The 13,754-nt window shown below is 37.5% G+C and overlaps 1 protein-coding gene across 2 annotated transcripts in view; it reads left to right on the top strand.

The window, feature by feature from the left end:
- fibcd1b (fibrinogen C domain containing 1b) overlaps positions 1–13,754 on the top strand; it is a 404,668-nt gene that overhangs the window by 197,611 nt on the left and 193,303 nt on the right. For both annotated transcript variants that reach the window (XM_062057018.1, XM_062057017.1), the window contains one exon: positions 7,705–7,841. In XM_062057018.1, the coding sequence (XP_061913002.1) occupies positions 7,705–7,841 (137 nt within the window). The remainder of the gene's footprint in view (positions 1–7,704; positions 7,842–13,754) is intronic.

Genomic DNA, 13,754 nt, shown 5'->3' with positions numbered 1-13,754 from the left:
TACATACACACACACATATACATACACACACACACATATATATATATATATATATATATATATATATATATATATATATATATATATATATATATATATATATATATATATATACATACATATATATATATATATATATATATATATATATATATATATATATATATATATATATATATATATATATATATATATATATATATATATGTATATATATATATGTTTATATATATATATATATATATATATATATATATATATATATATATATATATATATATATATACATACATACATACATATACACACATACGTATATACATAGACACATATATATATATACATATACACACATAAATATATATACACATGTATTTATACACATGTATATACACTTATATATATATATATATATATATATATATATACATACTATTATATCCTGCAATTATTGGCTATTTAACAGACATTATGAAGACAATATTACAGGATTCCAACTTAACAGAGGATTCGAGACACTTCAACCAACCAGTTCGGCTCGCGCATATCGCTGACATGTTCTTCTGGTCGCTAATCAGGAAGGTAATAGCGGCCTCGTTATTGTCGCCTCGCCTCGGGACCCGACAGCACAGAACAACACCTCGTCAATGGTGGCGCAGGTGGAAGGTTCCTGACGCATGTCGGAGTGACGTAGCATCGCAAAGAAACACGAGCCTGGGTCTTAATGATCTTTACCTCTGCCGAGCACAGGAATGTGTTGTTACTCTGCAAATTCTTGAATGAAGTTCCGGACAGGTGCTGAAGAAGCTCACCAGACAACAATTCCTTGGTCAACCTTCATCACCAGGCTGCGCTAAGTAACGTTCAACCTTCATAAAATATTTTCATGACTTTTTGGGATGATACAACAAATTGAATGACAACAATCATGGCCTGAGGGGGTCTGTATATCGCTCTCACTGGCGCTTAGCGACATTGAGGAGGGTGGCAGGAACCCTGCCACACAAAAAACTACAAATGTGCAGACTTTGCTTTTATAAGTATAGATAAACTGTGATTAGGGATGTCCGATAATATCGGACTGCCGGTATTATAGGCCAATAAATGCTTTAAAATGTAATATCGGAAATTATCGGTATCAGTTTCAAAATTATCGGTTTTCGGTTTCATAAAGTAAAATGTATGACTTTTTAAAACGTCTCTGTGTACACGGACGTAGGGAGAAGTACAGAGCACCAATTAACCTTAAAGGCACTGCCTTTGCGTGCCGGCCCAATCACATAATATCTACGGCTTTTCACACACACAAGTGAATGCACAGCATACTTGGTCAACAGCCATACAGGTCACACTGAGAGAGGCCGTATAAACAACTTTAACACTGTTACAAATATGCGCCACACTGTGAACCCACACCAAACAAGAATGACAAACACATTTCGGGAGAACATCCGCACCATAACACAACAAAAACACAACAGAACAAATACTCAGAAACCCTTGCAGTACTAACTCTACCGGGACGCTACAATATACAACCCCCACTCACAACAAAATTAGGCATAATAATGTGTTCATTCCACAACTGTATATATCGGTATCGGTTGATATCGTAATCGGAAATTAAGAGTTGGACAATATCGGAATATCGGATATCGGCAAAAAAGCCATTATCGGACATCTCTAACTGTGATGATTTATTGATTGATATTTTGCAACCATCTGTTTTGGCCAATCATTAAGACGCTTATCGGATTTAGAATAAGAATCAGAATTACTTTAATAATCTCAGAGGGGAAATTAAGATTTTCAGCACAATCCCATTGACGATCAGACAGACAATATAGGGAGACAGAACAGGATCACTGACGGGTACAACAAAGGTGAGAAACAGGTAAATGCTGGGGGTGAGAAAGTGAGAAAAACAAATATTCAGTAAGTCTGGGCACTTGGGGTCCAGACTGAAGCCAAGGAAAAAATCCAATTAGAATTTCAGAATTGCATTCTGAAATTCTGAAATTGGATCCTCACTTGGGACTCCCAAGTGAGGATCCGATCACAAGTTGCGAAAACAGGAAAACGTTAGGTTTTTCAATCTGGCCCGCCGGACATTCCCAAATAATTCTAAAATTCTAAAAATACTAAAACTTTTTTTTTTTAAATATTAAAACGTGGAATGAAAGAGCAAATAGGTGAAATGCAAGTTGCATTGTTGACGCTAATAACACGATTTTTGTAATAATTACAAAAATAATAATAATAAGTCAAAATCAATGTTGCTATGAATTATTGACTGATATAAGGACAAAAAGGACACAAATACAATAAACAAAAAAACCACGAAAAATATGAAAATTATTTTTAAAAATACATACAAATTATATACTAATACTATTTATACTAATTATTATATTGATTGTTATTATAATTATACTAAACTAATTACACTATATATTATCTAAAGCTGATACAGAGATTTAAGTGTTGAATGTAAAAAAATAAATAAATAAAAAAGCATGACCATTTTATGAGTGGGGCACTTTTGGATCCCCAAACATTTTAGTGGAATTAAAAAACACATGTCTCTTTGCTAAAAAAAAAAAAAATAATATTAATAATAATAAATTCAAATCAATTTTGCTATGAATATTGACCTCTTTAGGGATCAAATTACTTCACATAAAATATTCCACTTTGAAAATCTTTTTGGGAAAAATATTGTATATTTTGTATTTTTGTCCCAAAAAATTGGGTGACTTATTTTTAACCTTTTTTAAGACTGAAACACTTCTGGGTCCCTAGGAACTAACTTGAACGAGCCCCAAAGGTTAAAAAAAAGTGTATATTTACCGTAATTTCCGGACTATAAGCCGCACCTGACTATAAGCCGCACCAGCTAAATTTAGGGGAACATACAGATTGCTCCATATATAAGCCGCACCCGACTATAAGCCGCAGGGTTTTGATGTGTAATTACCGTAGTATATAGGGGTTCCTGCTACCACGGAGGGGATTGTCGGGACAGAGATGACTGTTTGGGAACGCAAAGCGTCCCATTTATTAACAATAAATCTTTCAATCATTCAATCAAACTTTCACATCTTTGACATGGCGAACAGCATTCGTGCAGAGTACAAATAATACAACGGTGCAAAGTAATACAAAGTGCTCACCTGTACGTTATCAAAATAACCAGCCTACCGGTATATGAAAAGTCAGTCTTTAATCATTGTGTCATCGTCTTCCTCCTGCGTACTAAAACCACCGAAATCCTCTTCGTCGGTGTCGGAGAAGAACAGGCCGTAAATAAGCCGCACCCTTGTATAAGCCGCAGGGACCAGAACGAGGGGAAAAAGTAGCGGCTTATAGTCCGGAAATTACGGTAATTGGTTTTGAAAATGAAGAAAATATCAAAATGGCCCCCGCATGCTTTGATTTTTCAGTGTGCGGCCCTCAGTGGAAAAAGTTTGGACACCCCTGACATACAGCAATGTTAATATTTGCTTACATGTCCCTTGGCAAGTTTCACTGCAATAAGGCACTTTTGGTAGCCATCCACAAGCTTCTGCTTGAATTTTTGACCACTCCTCTTGACAAAATTGGTGCAGTTCAGCTAAATGTGTTGGTTTTCTGACACGGATTTGTTTCTTCAGCATTGTCCACATGTTTAAGTCAGGACTTTGGGAAGGCCATTCTAAAACCTTAATTCTAGCCGGATTTAGCCATTCCTTTACCACTTGTGACGTGTGTTTGGGGTCATTGTCCTGTTGGAACACCCAACTGCGCCCAAGGCCCAACCTCCGGGCTGGTGATTTTAGGTTGTCCTGAAGAATTTGGAGGTAATCCTCCTTTTTCATTGTCCCATTTACTCTCTGTAAAGCACCAGTTCCATTGGCTGCAAAACAGGCCCAGAGTATAATACTACCACCACCATGCTTGACGGTAGGAATTGGTGTTCCTGGGATTAAAGGCCTCACCTTTTCTCCTCCAAACATATTGCTGGGTATTGTGGCCAAACAGCTCAATTTCTGTTTCATCTGACATCACATGGACAAAGATAAAACCTTCTGGAGGAAAGTTCTGTAGTCAGATGTATGTATACTTTTGACCCAGCAGATTTGCTCACATTTTCAGTAGACCCATAATAAATTCATAAAAGAACCAAACTTCATGAATGTTTTTTTGTGACCAACAAGTATGTGCTCCAATCACGCTATCCCAAAAAAATAATAGTTGTAGAAATGATTGGAAACTCAAGACAGCCATGACATTATGTTCTTTACAAGTGTATGTAAACTTTTGATAGATAGATATACTCGCCCCCAGACACACTTTTTTCTCTAAATGTTGCCCCTCCTTGTCAAAATAATTGCCCAGGCCTGTGTTACATGATGCACTCGTGAAAACTCTTGTGCCAGTAACCTGAAGGCTTTTGCTTCAAACGGAGTAATCCCTGGCTTCGCATCATGGAACATAGCGAGGAGGGACTGCAAGGAAATGTTCTTGCCTCTGGGAATAGAACAGAACAAGATGGAACTCACTTTTTCAGGTCTCCAATGCAAAGAAAAGCGTGGAAACTTGGAGGAATCGTGCTCGAAAGAATGTTTCTAATTTCTCATAGAGTTAACCCGACGAGAAGAAATCTGTGACCTTGTCGTCACGGCTAAGCTCCTCCGCGGCTTTCCGGGGAATAGTTCCCGAGTCCCTCGTGTGGAGTTGTCACCTCCAAGAGGGTTTCCGTTCTGGCCGGATGAACGCCGCTGTACATAGAAACATCCCCTAGATGTTTTAGGCAGGTATGTCCTAATTAAGATATACCTCTTCTCTTGTCCTCATTTTTTGACAATAAGAAGGGGATTCATATGGCCCCATTTGTCAAAGTTTACCTGACACATGTAACGTGACAAATTTTGGGTGCACTAGTGTTGAATATCTTGACCCCTGTGGCAGTTGCTATGCAGAGTGGCACTTTCCATCATTTCAGCACACTGCAGAAAGAGATTATTGTAGATTGTACCTAATGTCATGACTGTTTTTATTGACTATTGACTATCTTATTGATTGTGGGACAAGCAGTAGAAAATGGATGGATGGTACTTTTTCGTCACTTATTAATTGTCTTTGGTACACTAATGTGTATATTTTAGGCCATCGGTTCTTTGTTTTAATTTTGAAAAAAAAAAAATATATATATATATATATATATATATATATATATATATATATATATATATATATATTTATATATGTATATATATATATATATATATATATATATATATATATATATATATATATATATATATATATATATATATATATATATATATATATATATATATATATATATATATATTTATATTGCTATTTGTATCCTTGGTATGAACATTATTATGTAAACTCGAAGTTATTATTACTTTTTTTGGTTCTTTGTTGTTGCTATTTTTTTTTTACAACATTTTATTATTTGATCATGTTGTACTGCATTGTAATCTTTTGTTTTGTGATTGTGGGATGTTTTTTGCCTGGACCCCAGGAAGAATAGTCTCCATTGCGGTGTAGACTAATGGGGATCCTTAATAAAATAAAATAAACTAAACATATATATATATATATATATATATATATATATATATATATATATATATATATATATATATATATATATATATATATATATATATATATATATATATATATATATATATATATATATATATACATATATATATATATATGTATTTATTTTTTCTAAATGTAAAACACTTCCTTGAGGTCTACATCAGTGGTCCCCAACCTTTTTGTAGCTGCGGACCAGTCAACCCTTGAAAAAATGTTTTGGGGGGGGGTGATATTTTTTTTTTTTTTTTTTTTAATTTATATATTTTCCCCATAAAGAAATACAATCATGTGTGCTTATGGGCTGTATCCCTGCAGACTGTATTGATCTATATTGATATATAATGTATATATTGTGTTTTTTATGTTGATTTAATTTTTTTTAAAAAATAATAATAAAATATTTTTTTTTTGTTAATTTCTTGTGTGGCGGGGTACCAATCGGTGGTTGGGAACCACTGGTCTACATAACATGTAATGGTGGTTCTTTGGTGAAAATGTTGCATAGATGATGTTTTACAGATCATCTTCAAGCCGCTTTCTGACAGTCGCTTCCGGATGCACCGTTTTGTCTTATTTACGTGGCTCCACCTTCGGCAGCGTCTTCTCCCCGTCATCTTTGTTGTAGCGGTGTAGCGTGCAAGGACGGGAGTGGCAGAAGTGTCAAAAGATGGCGCTAACTGTTTTAATGACATTCAGACTTTACTTCGATTGATAACGGAGCAGCATTTCCTCATCCGGAAACAGCAACAAGGTCGGAAATGTGTCCCGTGAAAAAACGTCCGACCGAAACTCTAATAACTAAAGTTCCTTGGGTGAATAATGTCAACTCACTACACCGGTATGTTTTAGCGCTTTCATGGCGAGTTTACTGACAGATATAAGTAAGAACTTTACACTACTTTATATTAGAACCGGCAACAGCGGAGGATTAATGTCCCATAACAAGAAGATGTAGAAAAAGAAGAAGCTTATCGACAAACTACAAAGGCTGACACGCACGAGCAATTTTTCAGTACTCATGCAGATCCCAAATACACGTCAGCAAGTACCAGAAGGTAAGAAAAGTAGATTTTGCATAATATTGCGAAACAAAACGCCAGATAATGTCTTACCTTATCATCATCTTCATCGGCGGTCACTCGGAGCGAGTATGACGATCCTCATGGTAGGGGTGTATCCCTTTATGGAGGATGCCTGTGCGTGACTTTGTTTAACGTGTGGAGACCAGTGCACAGACAGTCGCCACACAATCCTTGACAGAAATCAGGTCAGGGTCCAGTGGCATGGAGTCCAAGACGACTGGGGACCCTTTTTCAGCTGCAGCCTTCATCCGCCATCGCAGCCGTTGTGGTAGTGCTTACATTTACCGTCTTCCGCCTGCTACGCCGTTGAGGTCTTCACCGTATCCCTGGCTAGGGGGCAGTCAGGTACTAGGCCTTTGCCAAGGGCCACCTGGGGTAACAGTAGTAAAGGGGTTAACCTCCTAGTGCCCCAAGACCCCATAGAGGAGCCTCCACTGCCGGATGCACTTTAACGTCACGCCCAGGACATACCTCAAACACACCATAATAATACTTCTATGTTTAATGCGCCGACAATCCTTCAAGCGGTGCGGCTTCATAGCTTACCAAAGTCGTACTAAAACATTTTGAGAGATTTTTGAGCGCCGTGTGTAATGTTCTATATTTTCAATGGAACATTTAAAATGTTGGTGTTGTTTACTTGAGTCATATTGCCATCATAGTGCAGCCAATACGTATCTCTTTTGTTTGACTGCTATCTACTGGTCATACTTATCATTACACCATGTACTAAATAAAATAGCTTCGAGGTGGGTAAGCTCAACCAAACTTGTTCCTTATTTTAAGTGTGACTTATAGTCTGGAAAATACGGTAACTCATCACCATGAATCCATTCCCGACTCTATATGGCCACCATTCCAAACAGCCTTCTGACCGACTAAGCATAAAAAACGATTGGTGTGCACTACTTGGCTGCAACCTGCAGAGGCACTGTTTGGTTCTGCTGGTGTCGACGTATTTAACACTTTTTCACTAACTCATGCTTTCCGCCTCTCTCAGGCTCGCGTCCTCGTGACTGCGGCGACCTGTACGCCAGCGGCCAGCGAGAAGATGGCATCTACTCGGTGTTCCCCATCCACCATCCCGCTGGCTTCCAGGTGTACTGCGACATGACCACGGACGGCGGTGGCTGGACGGTAAGTCAGTTTACTCTCACTCAGTTTATTTTCTCTTTTTCTCCCATTCGCCGCAGTATTATTCAGGGTTGCAACTATCAATGATTGTATTGATCAACTGCACACTACTACTCACTACTTAAACACTCTTATACACACTACTGAAATGCTCTCACATACACTACTGAAATGCTCTCACATACACTACTGAAATGCTCTCACACACACTACTGAAAAGCTCTCACACACTATTGAAATGCTCTCACATACACTACTAAAATGCTCTCACATACACTACTGAAATGCTCTCACATACACTACTGAAAAGCTCTCACATACACTATTGAAATGCTCTCACATACACTACTAAAATGCTCTCACATACACTATTGAAATGCTCTCACATACACTACTGAAACACTCTTATACACACTACTGAAACACTCTCATATTAGTATACTCTACTGAAATGCTCTCACATAAACAACTGAATGTTTTTCTCTCACACACACTACTGAAACACTCCTACCCACACTACAGAAATGCTCTCACATACACTACTGAAATGCTCTCACATACACTACTGAAATGCTCTACTGAAAAGCTCTCACATACTCTACTGAAATGCTCCCACATACTCTACTGAAATGCTCTCACATACACTACTGAAATGCTCTCACATACACTACTGAAATGCTCTACTGAAAAGCTCTCACATACTCTACTGAAATGCTCCCACATACTCTACTGAAATGCTCTCACATACACTACGGAAATACTCTCACATACACTACTGAAATGCTCTACTGAAAAGCTCTCATATACTCTACTAAAATGCTCTCACATACACTACTGAAATGCTCTCACATACACTACTGAAATGCTCTCACATACACTACTGAAAAGCTCTTACATACACTACTGAAAAGCTCTCATATACACTACTAAAAAGCTCTCATATACACTACTAAAATGCTCTCACATACACTACTGAAATGCTCTCACATACACTACTGAAAAGCTCTCACATACACTACTGAAAAGCTCTTACATATACTACTGAAATGCTCTCACATACACTACTGAAATGCTCTCACATACACTACTGAAAAGCTCTCACATACACTACTGAAAAACTCTCACATACTCTACGGAAATGCTCTCACATACACTACTGAAATGCTCTCACGTACACTACTGAAATGCTCTCACATAAACTACTGAAATGTTTTTCTCACACACACACTACTGAAACACTCTTACACACACTACGGAAATGCTCTCACATACACTACTGAAATGCTCTCACATACACTACTAAAATGCTCTCACATACACTACTGAAATGCTCACATACACTACTGAAATGCTCTCACACACACTACTGAAACACTCTTATACACACTACTGAAATGCTCTCACATAAACAACTGAAATGCTTTTCTCTCACACACACTACTAAAACACTCTTATACACACTACTGACATGCTCTCACATACACTACTGAAATGCTCTCACATACACTACTGAAATGCTTTCACATACACTGCTGAAAAGCTCTCACATACAATACTGAAATGCTCTCACATACACTACCGAAATGTTCTCACATACACTACTGAAATGCTCTCACATACACTACTGAAATGCTCTCACATACACTACTGAAAAGCTCTCACATACACTACTGAAATGCTCTCACATACACTACTGAAATGCTCTCACATAAACTACTGAAATGTTTTTCTCACACACACACTACTGAAACACTCTTACACACACTACGGAAATGCTCTCACATACACTACTGAAATGCTCTCACATACACTACTAAAATGCTCTCACATACACTACTGAAATGCTCTCACATACACTACTGAGAATCTCTCACATACACTACTGAAATGCTCTCACATACACTACTGAAAAGCTCTTACATACACTACTGAAAAGCTCTCATATACACTACTAAAAAGCTCTCATATACACTACTAAAATGCTCTCACATACACTACTGAAATGCTCTCACATACACTACTGAAAAGCTCTCACATACACTACTGAAAAGCTCTCACATACACTACTGAAATGCTCTCACATACACTACTGAAATGCTCTCACATACACTACTGAAAAACTCTCACATACTCTATGGAAATGCTCTCACATACACTACTGAAATGCTCTCACATACACTACTGAAATGCTCTCACATAAACTACTGAAATGTTTTTCTCACACACACACTACTGAAACACTCTTACACACACTACGGAAATGCTCTCACATACACTACTGAAATGCTCTCACATACACTACTAAAATGCTCTCACATACACTACTGAAATGCTCACATACACTACTGAAATGCTCTCACACACACTACTGAAACACTCTTATACACACTACTGAAATGCTCTCACATAAACAACTGAAATGCTTTTCTCTCACACACACTACTAAAACACTCTTATACACACTACTGACATGCTCTCACATACACTACTGAAATGCTCTCACATACACTACCGAAATGTTCTCACATACACTACTGAAATGCTCTCACATACACTACTGAAATGCTCTCACATACACTACTGAAAAGCTCTCACATACACTACTGAAATGCTCTCACATACACTACTGAAATGCTCTCACATAAACTACTGAAATGTTTTTCTCACACACACACTACTGAAACACTCTTACACACACTACGGAAATGCTCTCACATACACTACTGAAATGCTCTCACATACACTACTAAAATGCTCTCACATACACTACTGAAATGCTCTCACATACACTACTGAGAATCTCTCACATACACTACTGAAATGCTCTCACATACACTACTGAAAAGCTCTTACATACACTACTGAAAAGCTCTCATATACACTACTAAAAAGCTCTCATATACACTACTAAAATGCTCTCACATACACTACTGAAATGCTCTCACATACACTACTGAAAAGCTCTCACATACACTACTGAAAAGCTCTCACATACACTACTGAAATGCTCTCACATACACTACTGAAATGCTCTCACATACACTACTGAAAAACTCTCACATACTCTATGGAAATGCTCTCACATACACTACTGAAATGCTCTCACATACACTACTGAAATGCTCTCACATAAACTACTGAAATGTTTTTCTCACACACACACTACTGAAACACTCTTACACACACTACGGAAATGCTCTCACATACACTACTGAAATGCTCTCACATACACTACTAAAATGCTCTCACATACACTACTGAAATGCTCACATACACTACTGAAATGCTCTCACACACACTACTGAAACACTCTTATACACACTACTGAAATGCTCTCACATAAACAACTGAAATGCTTTTCTCTCACACACACTACTAAAACACTCTTATACACACTACTGACATGCTCTCACATACACTACTGAAATGCTCTCACATACACTACCGAAATGTTCTCACATACACTACTGAAATGCTCTCACATACACTACTGAAATGCTCTCACATACACTACTGAAAAGCTCTCACATACACTACTGAAATGCTCTCACATACACTACTGAAATGCTCTCACATAAACTACTGAAATGTTTTTCTCACACACACACTACTGAAACACTCTTACACACACTACGGAAATGCTCTCACATACACTACTGAAATGCTCTCACATACACTACTAAAATGCTCTCACATACACTACTGAAATGCTCTCACATACACTACTGAGAATCTCTCACATACACTACTGAAATGCTCTCACATACACTACTGAAAAGCTCTTACATACACTACTGAAAAGCTCTCATATACACTACTAAAAAGCTCTCATATACACTACTAAAATGCTCTCACATACACTACTGAAATGCTCTCACATACACTACTGAAAAGCTCTCACATACACTACTGAAAAGCTCTCACATACACTACTGAAATGCTCTCACATACACTACTGAAATGCTCTCACATACACTACTGAAAAACTCTCACATACTCTATGGAAATGCTCTCACATACACTACTGAAATGCTCTCACATACACTACTGAAATGCTCTCACATAAACTACTGAAATGTTTTTCTCACACACACACTACTGAAACACTCTTACACACACTACGGAAATGCTCTCACATACACTACTGAAATGCTCTCACATACACTACTAAAATGCTCTCACATACACTACTGAAATGCTCACATACACTACTGAAATGCTCTCACACACACTACTGAAACACTCTTATACACACTACTGAAATGCTCTCACATAAACAACTGAAATGCTTTTCTCTCACACACACTACTAAAACACTCTTATACACACTACTGACATGCTCTCACATACACTACTGAAATGCTCTCACATACACTACCGAAATGTTCTCACATACACTACTGAAATGCTCTCACATACACTACTGAAATGCTCTCACATACACTACTGAAAAGCTCTCACATACACTACTGAAATGCTCTCACATACACTACTGAAATGCTCTCACATAAACTACTGAAATGTTTTTCTCACACACACACTACTGAAACACTCTTACACACACTACGGAAATGCTCTCACATACACTACTGAAATGCTCTCACATACACTACTAAAATGCTCTCACATACACTACTGAAATGCTCTCACATACACTACTGAGAATCTCTCACATACACTACTGAAATGCTCTCACATACACTACTGAAAAGCTCTTACATACACTACTGAAAAGCTCTCATATACACTACTAAAAAGCTCTCATATACACTACTAAAATGCTCTCACATACACTACTGAAATGCTCTCACATACACTACTGAAAAGCTCTCACATACACTACTGAAAAGCTCTCACATACACTACTGAAATGCTCTCACATACACTACTGAAATGCTCTCACATACACTACTGAAAAACTCTCACATACTCTATGGAAATGCTCTCACATACACTACTGAAATGCTCTCACATACACTACTGAAATGCTCTCACATAAACTACTGAAATGTTTTTCTCACACACACACTACTGAAACACTCTTACACACACTACGGAAATGCTCTCACATACACTACTGAAATGCTCTCACATACACTACTAAAATGCTCTCACATACACTACTGAAATGCTCACATACACTACTGAAATGCTCTCACACACACTACTGAAACACTCTTATACACACTACTGAAATGCTCTCACATAAACAACTGAAATGCTTTTCTCTCACACACACTACTAAAACACTCTTATACACACTACTGACATGCTCTCACATACACTACTGAAATGCTCTCACATACACTACCGAAATGTTCTCACATACACTACTGAAATGCTCTCACATACACTACTGAAATGCTCTCACATACACTACTGAAAAGCTCTCACATACACTACTGAAATGCTCTCACATACACTACTGAAATGCTCTCACATAAACTACTGAAATGTTTTTCTCACACACACACTACTGAAACACTCTTACACACACTACGGAAATGCTCTCACATACACTACTGAAATGCTCTCACATACACTACTAAAATGCTCTCACATACACTACTGAAATGCTCTCACATACACTACTGAGAATCTCTCACATACACTACTGAAATGCTCTCACATACACTACTGAAAAGCTCTTACATACACTACTGAAAAGCTCTCATATACACTACTAAAAAGCTCTCATATACACTACTAAAATGCTCTCACATACACTACTGAAATGCTCTCACATACACTACTGAAAAGCTCTCACATACACTACTGAAAAGCTCTCACATACACTACTGAAATGCTCTCACATACACTACTGAAATGCTCTCACATACACTACTGAAAAACTCTCACATACTCTATGGAAATGCTCTCACATACACTACTGAAATGCTCTCACATACACTACTG

Source organism: Entelurus aequoreus, linkage group LG08 (assembly GCF_033978785.1).
Source record: "Entelurus aequoreus isolate RoL-2023_Sb linkage group LG08, RoL_Eaeq_v1.1, whole genome shotgun sequence".
Taxonomy (NCBI): domain Eukaryota; kingdom Metazoa; phylum Chordata; class Actinopteri; order Syngnathiformes; family Syngnathidae; genus Entelurus; species Entelurus aequoreus.
This window is presented reverse-complemented; position numbering and strand designations above follow the sequence as displayed.